At 56.4% G+C, this 17,876-nt stretch overlaps 1 protein-coding gene across 1 annotated transcript; it reads left to right on the top strand.

Annotated features, from left to right (window-relative positions):
- The first annotated feature begins 10,302 nt into the window (after nt 1-10,302).
- On the top strand, nt 10,303-17,238 carry Ceacam18 (CEA cell adhesion molecule 18). Its single transcript, XM_077105897.1, has 6 exons — nt 10,303-10,360; nt 10,447-10,806; nt 11,995-12,276; nt 13,777-14,049; nt 14,777-14,918; nt 17,220-17,238. Exons 1-6 carry the CDS (start codon nt 10,303-10,305, stop codon nt 17,236-17,238), a joined length of 1,134 nt encoding a protein of 377 aa, XP_076962012.1.
- The last annotated feature ends 638 nt before the right edge of the window (nt 17,239-17,876 follow it).

Genomic DNA, 17,876 nt, shown 5'->3' on the forward strand with positions numbered 1-17,876 from the left:
CCCTGTCACCGTCCATGGAGGGGACACGCAGCTGGTCATGCCATGGAGGAAGTGGGCACAGCCTAGAGGCTGGTACGGGGTACAGATGGCAGGAGCTGAGTCGGACACAGTGAGCAGGGGAGACGAGCAGCACAAGTGACCAGGGTCAGGGGGAATAGACATGAGGGAGGCCAGGCTTAGGAGGAAAGAAAGGCCAGGTGCTGAGGGGACCAGGGAGTTCAGCAAGGCCGTGGTGGGGACCCACCTGGCTCTGCTGTAGAGACGGGGCCTGAGCCAGGGTCACAGGGGACCCAGGCAGGAAGGTGGGCTTCAAGACAGGAGAGACAGCTCATTGTGGAGCTGGGCAACCTGTGGACATCAGAGGGGAGGGGCCCCTGGGCATGTGGGATGCAGAGACGCTTCGTCACTGACCTGGGACTAACTGGTGACAGCGTTTGCAAGCTCCTCGCCCATTGCTGGCCCAGCTGCCCTCTTCCTGCAGGACCTCACCCTGAGGGAAGAGACCAGGGCCTTCAGAGGGCAGCTTGGTGCAATGGGCAGTGGTCCCTGCCCTGTGCCCTGTCAGGGGCTGGAGGTGACTGAGGGAAGCCGAGGAGGCCTGGCCTAAGACCTCATTGAGAGACCCACTTCCCCCACATTGGGCCAGAACTGGGGACAGACAGCGACGGCCCATGGCCCAGGCAGAGTCCTCAGCACTCGTTCTTGACCCCTTGGGTCCCCAGCTCTGGGACTCTGGGATTCAGTGCCAGGTGCCTGCCCTGCCCACACCTCCTCTCCACCCCTGGGCAGCGCTGACCTGAGCAAGATGAGGCAGAGGCCGAGGAGCAGGATATTGACAGCCACCTCCCGACGGCCACCAGGACCACCTGGGCCATGGGCCCTGACCTCCATGCAGAGAAGTGGACGAGGCCAGGGTCACCTGCTAATCCACAACCCGAGTCCCTCCTCCACCTGAGGCCATGGACATGGCTCCTCAGGCCTCCTCCATCCCTAGTGTGGGGCCATCAGCCCAGGCCGCCCCCAGGCCCTGACTGAACAGCAGCTGGACAGACAGGACATAACTTCCTCATTGTCACAACGAAGTCTTTCGTCAATCGATTTCACCATCAAGAAAATGAAAGACAACACACAGAACTGGAGCACAGAGTGGCCAGTCACAGGGTGGGGGTGGACAGGTCACTGTCCAGTGTGTGGAAAACCCTCCTAGGGCTCCAGTGACCAAGGACCCACACACCCAGGCTAAAGCAGGATTCCGGGATTTGAAAACACCCCCTTCTGAAGGACCTACAAATGACCACACGTACAGGAAAATGTCCCCATCTCCCTCCACGGGGACCTTCATGACAGTCAAAGCTGCAGTGAGTGTCCCCTTCACACCCACAGCAGAGCACAGTTTGCACAAGGAAAACCCCAGTGTTGGTGAGAGTGTGGAGAATTCAGGACGCGTAGACAGTGCTGGTGGGAATTCAGTGTCGGACGCTGGGGGAGGGGCTGGGGGATCTGAGAAAGGGACAGTGACAAGAGCCTTGGTAGCTCCACTGGTTGTAACTGCTGAAGGAAGAGGAAAACTTAGCTCAAAGGAAATCTCTTACACCAGCCCTCCCACAAATGTTCCTAATGGCCAAAGGGAGGGAACAGCCCTCCTGTCCATCAACTGGTAAACAGATGAGCAATCGTGGTCTTGCCCACAATAGATACTGGACCCTTGGGAAGGAGTGCAGTGCTCCTCTCTGTTACAGGGAAGAACCTTACATCACTGTCTGGTGAGCGAGGCCAGAACAGAAGCCACTCTTATGTGATTGCACTTCTATGCATCGTCCAGAGAGCAAATCCACAGAGACTAGATCAGGATAGTGTTGGCCAGAGGAGGAGACCTGCTTCCTGGGTGCAGGGCTTCCTTCTGGGTGATGAACGTGTTCTGGGACTTCACAGAGGTTGTGGGTCACATCACTGCACAGGCACAAGATGCCACGTCTTGTGTAAAGTGGATTGTGGTGGGTTTTATCTCAATAAAAATGTGTGGATGTACATTTATAAACTACAGGGAGATTTGAAATTGGCCTGACATGGGCAGAGATCCAAGGGTTCTTCCAGGAGTAGAGGGTGTCGCTCAGTGGTGACTAGGTCCCGAGCCCTGGGTTCAATCCCCAGCACCAGAAGCACAACCAGACAGGGGTCCTCCCCACCTGGCCTGGTGGACACCCTCACTGGCCCCTTGCTGGTGGGAGTTACTGTCTCCACTCTGAGGGGAGAAGCACCTGGTCATGCCCCAGAATGAGAAGAGCTTGGGACCCAGGTGCCTCTGCGTTCAGGAGCTGAGCTCACTGAGTGCACACCCAGCTGTGGACGGAGGCTCAGGACCATCCACTGCCCACTCCTCTGGGCTGAATGGACTCAGATCCAGGATGGCCAGTTGTTGGAAGCTGCCCACAGAACAGGGTCCATCTATGCTGTGGGACACCACCAGGAACAAGGACATGAGTGCTACTGGCATCCAGTGACCTCTCAGTCCTCAGGTGGATAATCCAAGGCTCAGCATAGCCTGCATGGACACTGGTCACCTCTGGGAGGGACCTGAGCTCTGGGGACAGACTGCTGTCCGTGTTCTGCGTGTGCCCTAGACTGTGCCTCCTCCCACAAACACTTAGATCAAAGCTGTTGGGGAATAAAAGAGGCTGGAGGCAGGTCAAGGAGGAGGCTGGGAGGGGCCTGGGAAGCCCAGTTCTGCTGTGAGAGTGTCACCCTGTCCCTGTGGTGGTGAGGGGCAGGTGCTAGAGTCCCAGGGAGCCTAGGAGGGTGGGGACAGGTGCTCAAGGCAGTTGTGGGGCTGAGAGTGGGGAGTGGTCACTGGATTCCCCAACAAGGGGCTCCGTCACCAGGTTAGTCCAGCATGAGGGGGACCCAGCTCTGCCCTGAACTGAAGAGGCCCTGCTCTCCCAGTCCCTGGGAGGCTGCCCCCTGCCTGGGCTGCCCGTGGGGAGACACTCACTGCAGGGTTCTCTGCAGCATAATAGACAGGACGGTGGTTTGTTTCCCCTTTTAGTTGGATTGAAGATGAGGCAGCACTCCCCACACCCACCCCATGACCACAGACACACAGAGGGACAGGCCTGTGCCCTCCAAGGTCCCTGACTCAACTAGGCCCCCAGGACATGGACACAATTTATCCGCAGCCCTGGGACCCAAGCCTCCTTCCCTGCCCCTCACAGCCCCAGGGACCCAGGTGTCCTGGCCCATCACTCACAGGTGACATTGAGCTGGATGGTTCTCTCTGTGGTCACGCCAGCTGCAGGGAACTTCACCTGACAGGTGAGGTTGGTGCCATGGTCCTGGGGCCACAGGGCGAGGGTGAGCACTGAGGGGTGGGTGGGTCCAGAGACCAGGGAAATGAGGGCAGCTGAATTCCAGGAGAAGGTGGGGGGCATCCCCTGCTCACAGGCCCAGGAAACAGAGCAGGTCAGGTTGCTGGGGCCACCACCATGTGTTGGAAGCTTGTTCCCAGTGTGGCCATGTTGGGAGGTGGTGGGCCTACTGGGACCTGATAAGGTCACTGGGCATAACCCTCAGAAGGAATGAATGTAGTTGTCACAGGACTCCAGTTGATTGTTGAAAAAGAAGGTCATTATCAAAAAAAGGGGCCATAGTTAAGGCTCCCAAGCCTGGACTTTCAGCCTCCAAAGCTGTGAGCTAAAGAACTCTGCTTCTTTACAAAGCATCCAGTTTCAGGTGCTTTGCTACAGGCTCAGGAAATGGTCTAAATTACAGACCTTGAGTAGAAGCAAGAAGAGAGTGAAAGAAGGTTGGAGGACCTGGGAGGAGGAGAGACGCTTCAGGAGGGGACCAGAAATGGCACAGAGTTACTCACTTACCATTCATCTGAGCACGTGTCCTGAGGCTGCTTTCTTCATTCTGTATTCCAAAATAACCTGATAACAATTGCTTATCGCAAAAGCTTATGAGAGCAATGGCTTCTTAATCTCTTAGAATTACAGCCACTCTATTATGAAGATGCTATTATCTCTTTTACTAAAGGGAGAACTGAGGCTGCTGGGTGTTAGAAAACTTGCCCAAGAGCCTTTATTTAGTATTCACTGGTTTACACCTTCCTTGCTTGGTAACAAGTCTCTGCCCTTGTCATCAAGAGAAAGTCACCAGGGTGGTTGCTAATCCAATGCATCTGTTGTCCTTAAGGTGGGAGACATGGGGGGACACTGCAGAGAGGGTCTGCAAACTGCAGACCACAAGGGCACCAAGGACTGTGTGCTCTCACCATAAAGAAATGGTGAGTGTCCCAGGAGCTGAGTTTGGCCGTCTCCAACACGATGCAGCGTTTGCAGGTGCTGAACAGCACGTGGTTCCCATCAGTGTCTAGAGTTTTATGTTTTAAGTAGCAGTTTAAAATACATCTGATTTAAATTAAAACAGAGTAGACTCCTTTTCAGAGCTGGTGTGGCTCTCAGAACACTGGAAGCCCCAGACCTTCCCCTGGTCCCGCCCCTCCCCTTGTGATGGACATCTCACTTTAGCATGGAACATGGGTTACAGTGAAGACATCATTATCAGTCCTTTACCAATGAGTCAAGTCCATAGCTGATTTGTGCTGCCCACTGCCCTCCTCCCTGGCCCCCCAGGACGCCACATCCCCTTCAGCCTTGTGTCCTGGCTTCCCTGGGCTGGGCTGGCCTGGGTGGTTCTGAGCTGCAGGGGCAGGTGACTTGTAGGGCGCCCTCTACTGGAACTTCCTGGCACTTTCCTCCTGTTCAGTCTGGGGCCAAGCATTTGGAGAAGAATTGAGCTGTTCACTTTATTCTCTCAAAAATGGAAGTCAAGCGTGCATCTGGGATCTCAACAAGTAAAAAAGTAAATTAAAGGACTGATTTGGAGTATGGGACAGGTCTCTGAGAGAAGCTCAGCTAAAGGCTTTTCAGCAACGGTCCTGGATGAACGTTCAAGTTTATCATTAGTCAGAGAATAAATAGCAATTCTCAATTCCACTACCTGTTAGAGGCAGACTCACTATCATCACAGAGATATGCCCCAGCACACTAAATCTGACTGTTATATTGATCACCTATTTGTATTTAATAGTGATGTCTAATCTTAAAAAAAAATAGTTGCATTCCATTCTGACGATATTGTTCATTTGTGACTTTAAAATTCTCCTCTGGGTTTAATTTTGGAGACATCTTCCAAGAGGATTGGAAACCTGTATTCAAGGAAAACTGACCTAGTATGTAGAATGAAAAGCACATGCACACACTGGGACAGACCCATTGGTCACACACATGCTAAGCCCAGTGACAATATCCAAGGAAGGGAATGCAGTTCCACAACCCTGACCCCTCCAAGGCATGAAGACACCCAGTTAATTTATTTTAGGCATTAACAGACATCCAAAGATTTGCATTTCAATTTTGTTCAGAGACAATTCTCAGAAAAAGTGTCAAGTTGCTGGGAACAAGGAGTAAGATCTGTACTGAAATGCTTCTTGGAGAAGAGAGGAGAGTCGGGCTACAGGTGAAAACTCAATTCCTGATGGCAACGAACAACAATACCTGGGGTTGAACTCCACAGCACTCAGCCACGGAGTCACATCCCCAGCTCTATTTTGTGTTTTATTGAGAAACAGGGTCTCACAGAGATGCTTAGCACCTCACTTTTGCTGAGGGTGGCTTTGAACTCGTGATCCTCCTGTCTCAGCCTCCCGAACCCTGAGATTACAGGTGTGCACCCCCACACCCAGCACAAATGCATTCTGGATTGGCTTCTGTGGAGTGTGCCAAATGAAACCAACACCGTCTCCTTCCTTCCTGCCTGTGCTGAGGTTATTGCATGGCTCCCAGGAAGTTGAAGCTCAAAAGAGAAGTAGAGAGAGATTGTGGTGAGTCATGGAGACTTGCAGGCTCACAGAGCATGAGTCAGCCAAGCCTTGGTAGATTTGAGGAGTTTCTTCTTAGTGATCATTGAAAATGTGGCGCCCATAGAAAAACAGGTTCCAGCAGGTGAAACAGAGCACATGGGCACAACCAGACCCCCATCTCCTGGGCAGAGCCCACTGGAGGTCTCCAGGGGCACAACACCACTGGTCAGATGGGCACAGGTTTGGTGTGGACATGTCACTGTCACCTGTCAGGACAGGCATGCTACGACCTTCAGCAGCCCTTGGACATTTGCTGTTTCTGGATCTTCATCTCCTGGACCCCACATCTGCTGTCACAGCCTCTCCCACAATGTGTGCGCCAGGTCCAGGAACCACCACCATGGAATCAATGTTCTCACAAAAGTCCCAGTTGTCACCCGTCCAATATGACCTTATGCTTTTTTAAATGAAAAAAAAAAATACACCAAATCTCTTGCCTGGGACATCTGCGGATAGACGTGGCTCTGGTGGACTGGACTCCAGGTGTCCATGAAGAAGGCCTGTCTCTCCCCTCGGTTTTCCTTGCTTCTGTGTGTTCTTGTTCCTCTGGTCATTGACTTTATTCTGCCTGGTTTCAGATCTCGGGTTTATAAAGGTAGTGGCCGAGGTGTCCACTCTAAGACGAGGACCTGGGGCCACAGAAAGGTCAGGCAGCTTTCCTTCTGTAGGGGAGCCCCCTGTGCACCCAACGCAGGTGGGTACTGTGGTGAGGGCCCCTCTGCTGCCCACCAGGCTACAGGGGTCAGCTCTGCCTCCCGGGACCCATCCTCTTTTTCCACCCAGTGCCTCCTGCTGCCTGGCTCTGACCCTGCCCACCAGAGACTCTCCTGCCTCAAGACTTACAGTCTCACCAGGAGGAAAGAGAGCGACAGGGCACACTTGGTGCTGTTAGTGCTGTGGTTGGTGATGTTATTCTACTGTCCCCTGAGCCTCGTCCTCTCTGAAATCTGGTGGGGGGCTCCTGACTCTCCCCATCTTTATCCAGTTCTTGCTCCAGGAGGGATTCCTCCCAGGAGGATGCACAACAAGGTCAAGGAGGCTGTTTCCCCTAACCCCTGGCTTCTCCTCGTGCTGCGAGGCTTGGGGTGACGGGGCTTGCCCAGATGGGGTGGGGGGGTGAGAAGCCCCCTGCCTTCCTCTCCCCAGATATCACGAGTCACCATTCCTGCAGGCTGCAACCTGACAACAGGGAGGGGCAGGGCACAGCAGGTCCACTCTGGCTGGGCTGGGCCGCACTTTGCCCTGGGAGGGACGGTGATGTTTTGCTATTTTGATAAACAAGAAGGAACAACATTAGACCCCAGAAGAGGTTAAAGCTTCCTTGGGGCTTCTCACCAAGTTCCCACCTGTCCCTGGGTGGTCACTGGATGCCACCACTCCTGACTAAAGGGACAGGTTTCAGATGAGACACTCCAAGTCATGGAGGATCCAAGAAGGGGTGGCCAGGCCCAGTCGGGGGTCCCCTGAGGAAGGGGCGTGAGTTCCTGAAGGTGGAGGCATCTTCTGGATGATGCTACTGAGATTCATGTGGTCCACCTGGGGTTTATGAACAATAGCAAGATTTAACCACTGGACCATAACAGCTTTAGAGCCAGGTCTGGGAGTTCATGACTTTGATAACTGGGTGCTGATATGAGTCACCAACATAGCCACAGACTTCCCTCTGCACGGTGCAGTCCTGGGTTTTGAAGGTCTCAGACAACCATCCCTCACCAGGGACATCCCGTTCCTGTACCCTGTTTGCATACAGTCCCATGTTGCTTAAGGACCCAGTTAGGTTTGGGAAATGTGTCCAGGGGCAGTTTGTTATAGTGTGAATAGCATAGAGTACACTCACACACACCACATGGTGTGGCCTATGACCTGCCTAGTCACACACACACACTCATGCACACATCCACATTATATAACAAGTTATATTATGTGTAACAAGTTCCTCTAGACACACTAGGACTGCAAACAGTTACATTATGAACATGCACACAAACACTATATGTAACAAGTGACATTGTGTATATGGAGCTTATTGCTTCTAGGGTCACTATAAACAAAACATCAGATTAAATTACACACATGCAAAAGAAAAAAAAAACAAAGAAAGAAAATGATGTGGTCAAGACACACAGGAACTGGGCCGTGGGAGGCTGCAGGCGTGAGGGGCATTGTGTTCCACGGGAGTCAGTTTTTGGTAAGTGGAAGTGCAGGCTGAAATGATGACGTGAAGTTGAGCACAGGGAACACGTCAGCCCCAACACAGGGTCGGTCACCTCTGTACCATGCACCATGTGTCACTGACCCACCTGGCTTGCGGGTGGCTTTGGGGACGTGGGCTGGTTTACACTGGCCCCAACACAAATGTGGATAATGCCCTGTGGTAGGAGGTGGGGATGGCTGCGCGGTCACTAGGCGATGAGAGCGTCCCAGTCTTGTGGTGACCCAAGGGACCAACATCACCCTGTGGTCCCCTGGCAGGGAACGCACCTGCACTGAGTTGGGTCTGGGTGTCTGACGCACACCTTGCAGCCATCCACACGGCCCTGGGGAAGGAAGTCTGTCACCCTTCACTGGCGGTCACAAGTGCTGTCCCTGAACATGTCCACTGCCCCCAAGGGAGGGAAGAACAGGGTGGAGGGGCCACAGCAGCCGGCCAGAACCCGAGAGGACACGGAAAACGTGGGCCCAGCCCTGGAAGGAAGCCCAGATCAAAGGGAAACGAGACGCCAGGTAAAGTGCTCTCTGCTGTCTTTCATGTGCTTTTCTGTGTCTCCTGGCTCACCAGCAGCAAGTCTGGGTCATAAATATAATACAGACACAGGGACAATTAGAGTCCAGTAATGAGCTCAAGGCAACAGGAGGCCATGAAGATAATGACCTCCTCCCGGGGCCCCTCCTCCCCGACTCCCGCCCTGCGGGGCAGAGTCCACCCTGGGAGGACCAGCACCAGGAAGAGGGGACAGGACAGAGCACATCTCAGAAGACGCAGGTCGGGGGAGGAGAGAGGCTGCCGGCTCTGGGGGGACACTCTTCCTGGGGACCCCAGCAGTTCATGGACCTTCCCGTCCCCAGGCGCGGCCCCTGCAGGCCCCTGTTCCTTGTGGGTAAGCGGGACCAGACCTGTTTTCCAGGACCAGGGAAGGTCAGCTGGGGAGTCAGGCTGGGAGGGAGCCAGAAACCTCCCCATCCAGGGCCAGCCCCACTCCCAGGACGGTGGGGAGGGAGGGGAAGGACCCCACAGGACCCTCCTGGGCTCACACACCTGGGCACCCCCACCACAGACACAGGCCACAGACGCACACAGACCGCAGGACGCCTGCGCAGGCACACGCAGCCCCGGGGACACACGCAGCTCTGAGTCCCGACACCACAGAGCCCTGAACCTGGACCACCCGTGACCTGCCACCACCTCTCCCTGCGCCTGTCTGCCTGGCCCTGCACCAGCTCCCGGGTGGATCCCACCCAACCCCTCCTTCCCAACACCCTCTGGGCCCTGAACCTGTACAACTGTCATCCTTCACTGGAGGTCACAAGTGCTGTCCCTGAACATGTCCAGTGTCCCCCACGCAGGCCTGGAACATGTCCAGTGCCCCACCCAGGCCTGCAGCAGGGTCTCAAGCTCCTTTGCCTCTTCCCACAGCCAAGGTGTGGGCTGCACAGAGCAGGGGACACCTGCCAGAGTCCTGGGTGTTAACAGGTCCCACCCCCACGCACACCCACTCCCGAGACCCTGGACGAGTGTGGACCGTGTCAGAGTAATAGCACCCCGACAGCCCCTGCCGAGCACCCCGGGTTCCGCTCAGGGTGCTGCACACTCAGGGCTCAGCAAGACGTGCCCGGCCCTGCACCCCCTGGACCTCTAGGCACAGGGTGACAGAGGGACCCGTCACCAGGCCCTGACAGCAGTGCCCCTGGCTGGGATGAGGGAAGTCCAGGGAGCTGGGAAAGCCTGGCAGGGCTCCTGACCCAGGCTGGGGGGGACATCAGAGCCGAGAAGTGAGGGTGCAGCGGGGAGCAGGCGCTGTGTCAGGAAGGGGAACAGCGGGGGCCAAGCTGGCACTAGGAGAGCGCGGTGCATCCAGAGAGCCCCGTGTGCCTGGGCAGAGCCCGAAGCCACGTCTTCTCAAAACTAAATACATGGAGGACTGAAGGTGTGCAGAGGTGTGAGGCAGGAGTGGGGCAGGTGAGGCCAAAGGAGGCGACCCTAATCACCTCTTGCTGAGAAAGTCCTGAGGATGTGCTGAGTCAGAACCTGACCTGAGAACACTGGGCCAGAGGAGGCACTGGAGGTGACAGCAGGGTCACCATTGGGCTTCGTTGAGGTCCACGTGACGGTCCTGTGAGGGTGGGTGGGAGCTGAGGGACCAAGGGGGAGGGCAGGCTAGGAGATGACGAAGGAAATAATGGACCCGGCAGCGGCCAAGGGCAGCGGAGAGGAAGGGCCAGGCCAGGGAGTCGCTCTCCCTCGCACACAGCGTTCCGGGGCCACCCCTGGGTGGCTCAGGACTCAGTCTCTCCTCCTCTCTTACCAGTGGCAGCCAGCCTGCTGGCCTGTGGGCCCTGCCAGGCCTCCGGGCAGCTCTTCATCAGCCCAGACTCACTCACTGCCGTTGAGAGACACAGGACTGTCCTGGCCCTGGAGAACGTGCCCGAGGATGTTCAGGAATACAGCTGGTACCGGGGCGCAGAGGACAGCGCGGAGACCATGATCATCAGCTTCAGGCCCCCCGATTCCGAGGTCCCTGGGCCCTTGTACAGCAACCTGCTGACGGTGACCAGCAAAGGCTACCTGTCCTTCAGGAAGTGCACCTTAAATGACACGGGGAACTACACAGCTCGGGTGGACACTGCCAACGGGACCCAAAGAGCCACTGGCTGGCTGGAGGTTCTAGGTGAATGGCAGGTGGTCCCTTTGCCCACCGCAGATAGAAGCTGGATCCGGGGACTCTAGGAGAGGACACATTGGAGATCATGCAGTCTGAGTGTCTCTGGAAGGCGCGGCACAGGGAGCCTTGGCGATGGCCGCCAGCTTCTCCTGCGCACAGGGCCGCTCGCCACCTCCAGGGCTCTGGTTTCACTGTGGGAAAGTGGGACTTTTTACTGCTGCGTAACACCAGCCACAGGCCAGCTGCCTAAAGCCACCCCTGCACTACCACACAGCTCCTGCTGGCCAGAGGTCCCGGTGACGCTCAGCTGGTCTCTGTTCTGAGTCTCCCAAGGACTCTGGCCAGCGCTGGTCCCTTGTAGAGGATTAGCTGGGGGAGAAGCCACGTCCAGGCTCTTGCAGGCTGATGACCGAATTTGTTTCTTGTGGCTGCTTAGCAGAGGCTCTGGGGTCCTAGAAGACACTGCGATTACTCACCTTGTGGCTCTGTCCAAGGGCATTTCTCATATGGCTTTAGGGTCAGTGGGAATCTCTCTCTAGTTGGCTGAGACAGAATCCTATATAACAAAAAGCAGTGATAGGATGTCACCCCTCACCTATCTACAGATGGGACACAAACCACCAGCCCCTCCCATGCTTCAGGGTGGAGATTTTACAGAGCTTAACCCAGGGGCCACCAGACAGCTCCAGGGCTCCCCAGAGCCAGGGGAGGAGACTGTCCACGTGGTAGACAGGGAGCCTGTGGTCGCCTCTGACTCAGAGTGCTACACAGCCCTGAGCCAGGTGTCTTCTCTCTGTGACCCCCAGTGTCCTCCTCCGTGGCATGGGGAGATTCCCACCATGTGTCTGCTGTAGGTCGGAGGGAGCACTTGTAAAGTGAACCAGACCCAGGTAACAGGAGCCCCATGGGGGGTCCAGTTGCCATCTCTCATGGCTCCTCGGATGAGGGACCCTGGTTTGGGGTTCAAAACCATCAGTCCCTATTGTTATGCCAAGAGCTCATCATATTGCAGCAGATGGACAGTAGGGGCCCAGGTAAGGGCCCACCTGGGCAGCTGATTGCCCACGCCCTGTTTCTCCGACGCTCTGAGCTCCAAGCTCTTGGCTTCTCTTCCACACACCCCAAAACCACCCTGGGAGAGCAGAGCTGGGGAGGCAGTCCCCACACCTAACCCTCTTCTCCCGCTTCACCCAGAGTTGGGGCCCCCACCGGTCATCTCGGCCAACACCAGCTCCGTGGTGGAGAACTTGGATTCCGTGGCGGCCGAATGCCACACCAACGCCTCCCACATCGAGTGGTACCGGAACAGCGTGCCCATCTCGGCCAGTCAGCGCATAGCAATATCTGCAGACGGCAGGACGCTGGTCATCCGCAGGGTCAGCCGCCAAGACAGGACTCTGCAGTGTGTCATACAGAGATACGAGAGCTTCCCAGACATTCTTCAGAAAAGTGACACCGTCTCTCTGACTGTGGCCTGTGAGTGCTCCGGGGGGGTGGGCGAGAGGCCAGGGGCAAGGACTTCCTGGGACGTGGCCATGAGGCAGGCGGATCAGGAGAGCCAGCAAGCCTACTTGGTGCAGGTTCGAATCCCGGCTCCGGATCTTCTGCTCTGGATCCGGAACTGTCCCCACCCCACACAGCACCATGCTGACTCGGTTCTCAAGGGGAACCCATGTCCCCATTTCTGTGATTAGAAATGGGCTCTGGGAGGTCATTGAGCTCTGGCTTTGTACAGAGGGGGCTGCTTACAAGAAAGCGGTTCTCAGAGGATCAGTTTGAGTTGATTCCGTCGATTAAGTTTCCAAGCTGGTGACCCGGGAGCCTCCACGCTGGGCCTTCCCCTCGCAGCACTCCTCTAGACCCAGCCTCCCTCCTCCAGGCCCCTTTACTCAGTGGAATTGAGGACACTCCTGTTACAACAGGAGTCTGGATTTCAAACCCGTCAGAGGGCGGCTGTGGGCCAGCGGGGGAGCCCTGCCCAGAGTTAGAGGCTCTGAAAGGAAAGTCTTCCTCCTGCATCTCACATGTCCTTGTCCCTCATGGGAAAGGTCCACTGCCCACCAAGGCAAGGCCACGGCCCCCCACGACCTCACATTCCCCAACAGCTCTTGTCAATCACATCCGGGGCTTGGAAATACGTCACACTTGATCTTGACTGTGCCCAGGACTGCTGATCCAGAGGTCCTCAGAGTCTTCAAAAACAGAAATATGTAATAATAATAATGACAACAAGAAGCACACATCCGCCTGGGCTGTGGCTCAGTGGTAGGGGCTTGCCTGGCACGTGTGAGGACCTGGGATCCATCCTCAGCACCACACAAAAAATAAATCAATAAAATTAAGATATTGTGTCCACCAACAACTAAAAAAAAAACCATTTGGAAAAGTCACGTGTCCAAATCACACTCACATGTCCACCCGGAACTGCTCTGTGGTCCTTCTTATTTCCTAAGGTGCAGGCCATGGGACCATCTGAGGACGCTAAAGTCACTAGACAGGCAACTTCTCACCCCCATGTGGCCCTTTATGGGTCAGAGGTTTGGAACAAGACCAGGGCACACAGGCTGCAGCGACTCGGGCTGATGGCTTCTGAGCCCCCGACTTGCCTGCTGCGGTGTCCACAGAGTGCCCAGACCCCGAGTCCTCTCCTCTGAGTCGCATTTCACCTGTGAATGGAGCACAACTGGCACTGACCAATGAGTTGAGGGAACTCAACAGGCGTGTGGAGGTGCCCAGAGACCAGCACACTCCCTGGCCTGCGGCACACCAACCTGCGCTGTCACCGGAGGCCATCTCCCTGGGACCGAGGGGCCCCTAGGGCTAAGGGTGACAGATGCTGTCACTGCTCCTAAAGTCGCTGACACGGCTCCCCTGCTTGGTAGCAGGGGTCCTGACCAGCTTGGGGCACAGAGTGGGGGCACTCCTGGCTGCAGAGGGCAGAAGCGCAGCTGCAGGTCTCCTGCCCTGTCTCTGCAGATGGGCCTGACTACGTGAGCCTGTCCACCAACCTCCAGGGCTTCGACGGCGCCCTGACTGCTGGCATCGGCTCCCAGGTGCAGCTGGAATGCTCTTGCGATTCCCACCCAAGTCCCAAGTACCACTGGCTCCACAATGGCTCCCTGCTGAGCTCGGATGCAAACTTGAACTTCTCCCTCTTGGCCTGGGAGCAGATGGGAAATTACCGATGCGTCGGAGAGAACCTGGTGACCCAGCTGGCCTTCTACGGGGACGTCAGGATCCAGCCTCCCCGTGAGTGCCACAGCCCCTCACAGGTCACCTCTCCAGGTCTCCCCTCCCTGCTGTGCCTAGACAGTGCCATCCCATGCTAACGGCTTCCGGTGGTGTCCTCCCTGTCCTCAGTGTCCAGGTCCAAAGCTGCCTCCTCTGAATGCCCCAGACCCCTCACATAGGGACCAGGGAGAATCCTGGGGACAGTGGGAGCTGTCATTTACTGAGCACGTGTCCCGTGCTGGCCACCATGCTACCTGTGTGCCTGTCACGGAATCCTGGACTTGAGTCTAAGACAGGGAAGGGCTCCTCCCCATCCACACATCCAGGTTTCTGTGTCGAGGGGAGAGGCCGACAGGCCCAGAGAGCCCAGGACAGGCCAAGGAGCAGGAGGAATCTGGGGTCCAGACCCAGGTCACATCCTGGCCCTGCCCTGGCCATCACACGGAGCAGGAGCAGGCAGCTCAGGTTCCAGACTCAGGTCCCCATCTGCAGTGTCAGGACAGTCCCCACACAGCGTGGGACTGCAAGGAAGGGCCCAGGGGGCTGCCAGCCGGTCACCCCAGAGCCAGCTGCGAGCAGGGGCAGGATGTGGGCTGGAGACTAGGTCACACCCCACAGTGGGCCAGGCACCATGTGCTGGGCCCAGAGGAGGCGCTGATAAGTCTTTGAAGCACAGAGGGGGGTGGGCCCAGGGAGGGGGTGAATGAGGCTGCGTGGGGTCCTGACCCGGGTGGTCTCTCCCCAGGACCCTCGCCTGCTCCTCCGCCTCCTCCTGGCTTCTCCATCTCGGGCCCCTTGGTGGTGTTCCTCGTTTTGGTGACGTCCCTGGGCTGCGGCTACCTCTGTGGGATCCTGGTCTACGGCCTGGTCAAACTCTACCTCCGCAGGTGCCCATGGCTCTGGCAGGGGGGACCTGGCTGGGCTGGACTCAAGGCCAGCTCTGGCTGCAGAAGGGAAAGCTGGAGGGGACACAGGCCAGGAGCTGGAGCAGGTGGACAGAACCCAGGCCAGAGGGGTGGACACGGTGGGTGTGAGCGCTGGCCACGACTCCAGGTAGCTGCAGGGACCCCTTCTCCTCAGCCCAGTTTCTCTGTGTTTAAACTGTGGGTCTCGGTCTCTGCCTCGAGGGCAGGGCTGACAGTGGGAGGGTCACATCAGGCATCCAGCATGTGTCAGGGACCCAGTGGTCACATGTTGCCAAGGAAGTGGGGACACAGGGGCCAGAGGTCGTCCAGGCAGGGAGAGATGGACAGTGTGGTCAAGACCCCGCCCTGCACTAGCTGGACAGGGGTCCTGAGCAGGCCACTTCTCCCAGAGCTTCCCCAGCCCCTCCTGGAGGACGCTGAGAGTCCCACCTGCCCTGCAGGATGATGTGGGGATTGGACATGCACTGGAGGACAGGGATCCCAGTGTCCTGGGCAGAAAGTAGACCAGTGTCTCACCTTGGCACCACCGATATTTAGGGACAGAAAACTCTTCAAGGTGGGGGTAAGGTTGTCCTGTGCCTTGTAGGTCCCTGGCCCCTGCCCACTCAAGGCCAGTAATAAAAACCACTACCACCCCCAGGTTAGACCACTAAATCTCTCCAGGCACCATGAAGTCCATGTGGAGGGCAAGATGCCCCTGGCTGAGAACCACTGGAGTGGATGTTAATAAATAGCAGTGACACTGGTCATGTTGGTAATGATGGTGATGGCCAGGCTGGTTACAATGGTGGTGACCATGGTGACATTGACAATCATGGTGATTCAGTCCTGTAACAGGGAGACGGTCCCTGTGATGGTGGTAATAATGCTGACAATGGTGACTGTCAGCCTTCTGTCACTGCAACAAAACACCTGAGAGAGGCAACTTGTACAGATGAAGGTTGATGTTGGAACACAGTGTTGGGAAGTCAGTCCTGGTTAGTTGATCCCCTGTCCTGGGGCCTGTGGCGAGGCAGCACGTCACAGCAGAGTGTGTGGTAGACCATGCTGGTCACCCACGGCAACCAGCCAGTCCTCATCACCTGGAATTGGCATGTCCAGGCTCAGTTCAGTCCCCAAGGACCCTCCCATACACCCAGGTATCCAGCACACCAAAATTCTTCTTCACTGAACAAACCTTCATTTCAAAATTAAAGCTAAACTTAAACCTAACTGAAATGCAAACCTTGAGATCACAATTATTTGAAAGGTCTTCTAATGTAAAGGTCACACATTTGAAGACATTTAGTACTGGCTTCATTGAATATTTAATTTATGCGACCTTAAAGGGAGGGTCTCTAGGCTTGAGTTAACATATGGGGGACACTAGCCATATGCAGGTCTTTAAATTTAAAATGGCTTAAAATTAAATAAGCAAAAAATTCAGGTCCTCAGTCCCACCATCCGTCAAGTGCTTGGCTGCCCTGCGTGGCCAGTGGCCACCACATGGGACATGCAGACACAGACCTTCTGCACCATTGCAAAGGTTCCACTGCACAGTTGCTCTAGGCCAGTTACACGAGATGTTTTAAAGAGTAAAAAACAACGTCTTTATCAATAAAAAGTAGAGAGAGAACCACAAATGACCCCTCCCACCACCCCATGAGAAAGCACCCTGCATGGGACAAGGAAAGGCCCAGGGGGGACAGAACCTCATCCTCAACAGGGCAGAGAGGGGGCAGCTGGGAGGGAGACTGAGAGTGTCCAGGACGCAGGAGGAGGAGCAGGGCAGGGCAGGCCAGGAGCCTGGGAGGGCAGGGGAAAGGCGGGCTGCTGACCTCCACAAGGCAGGGCTCAGAGGACACCAGGTCTCAGAGCTTCCCGCTGAGCAGGGGGGACCCACTGAGGCCACATCCCTCCTGGAGCAGGCCCCTCCTGATCTCAGGGGCTGGAGGCTGGAGGGGAGCAGGGAGCCCACGTGGCCAGGGGTCCTGGACCCTCCTCTAGGAGGACACCATCAGCACCTCTGACCCTCACCTGCACTGGGATAAGGAAGGGCACCGTCCAGGGCGGATCCTGCTCGTCCTTCTTCTGAGGTCAAGACAACCTGGTATTAAAGTCAGGTCTGGGGTGTTGAGGACTAGAGCAGAGGGGACGCCCGCAGTTCATCTCCTCCAGCCCCTAGGTCCCCTGAGACGGGGCTTGGAGAGACCTTGGGCTCCTTCATGCTCAGTGTCCCCAGGACTTAAGGACCTTGGACCTGACTCCTTCATTCTTCCCCAGGAGGAATCGGGCTACCTGACCTGAGACCTGGAGGACAGCCCCGTCCAGCAAGGGGGTGAGTGGAGAGCGACGGGGAAGAGCTCAGAGTCCCAACCAGGGACAACTGCACTGGGAAGGCCTCAGGGTCTCCCTGCAGGGACAGTCAGGGAGGGAGCTTGGAGACAGAGGCTCCTACAAGTCTGAAGACCCATCTGGGACCTGAGAGATGACATCATGGGCAGCATGGCCACTGGCCACTCGGCTTGTCAGTCAGAGCTGACCAATGGGAGCAGGCTGGGCGGGTCCTGGGCTGAGCTCTGACTCTAACCCTTCACCTCCTCCATCTGCCTCAGTGTTTCCCTTCCCACTTCATCTCCATCATCCCATGCCCTGGAGTCACCAGAGGGGCTGGAAGGGTCCCCAGGTCAGCACTGCTGAGGACGGGAAAGGAAGCAGCCCACAAATGCCCAAAGACAGACAGTGGCTTCCCGGGGCGCTGCACTTGCTGAGCTTCTGTGCCGTGTTAGAGACTCAGGTGCTGAATTCTAAGGTGGAGACCTTCAACGCACAGCGGCAGCTGAGAGGATCCCGTAGGAACACGTATGGATCAGTGGACATGAGGGGCAGGCGCAGTGTGGGCATGGGGTGTCCCCAGTTTATGTGTCGCACCTGCAACAA

The sequence above is a fragment of the Callospermophilus lateralis genome, chromosome 18 (assembly GCF_048772815.1).
Source record: "Callospermophilus lateralis isolate mCalLat2 chromosome 18, mCalLat2.hap1, whole genome shotgun sequence".
Classification (NCBI taxonomy): domain Eukaryota; kingdom Metazoa; phylum Chordata; class Mammalia; order Rodentia; family Sciuridae; genus Callospermophilus; species Callospermophilus lateralis.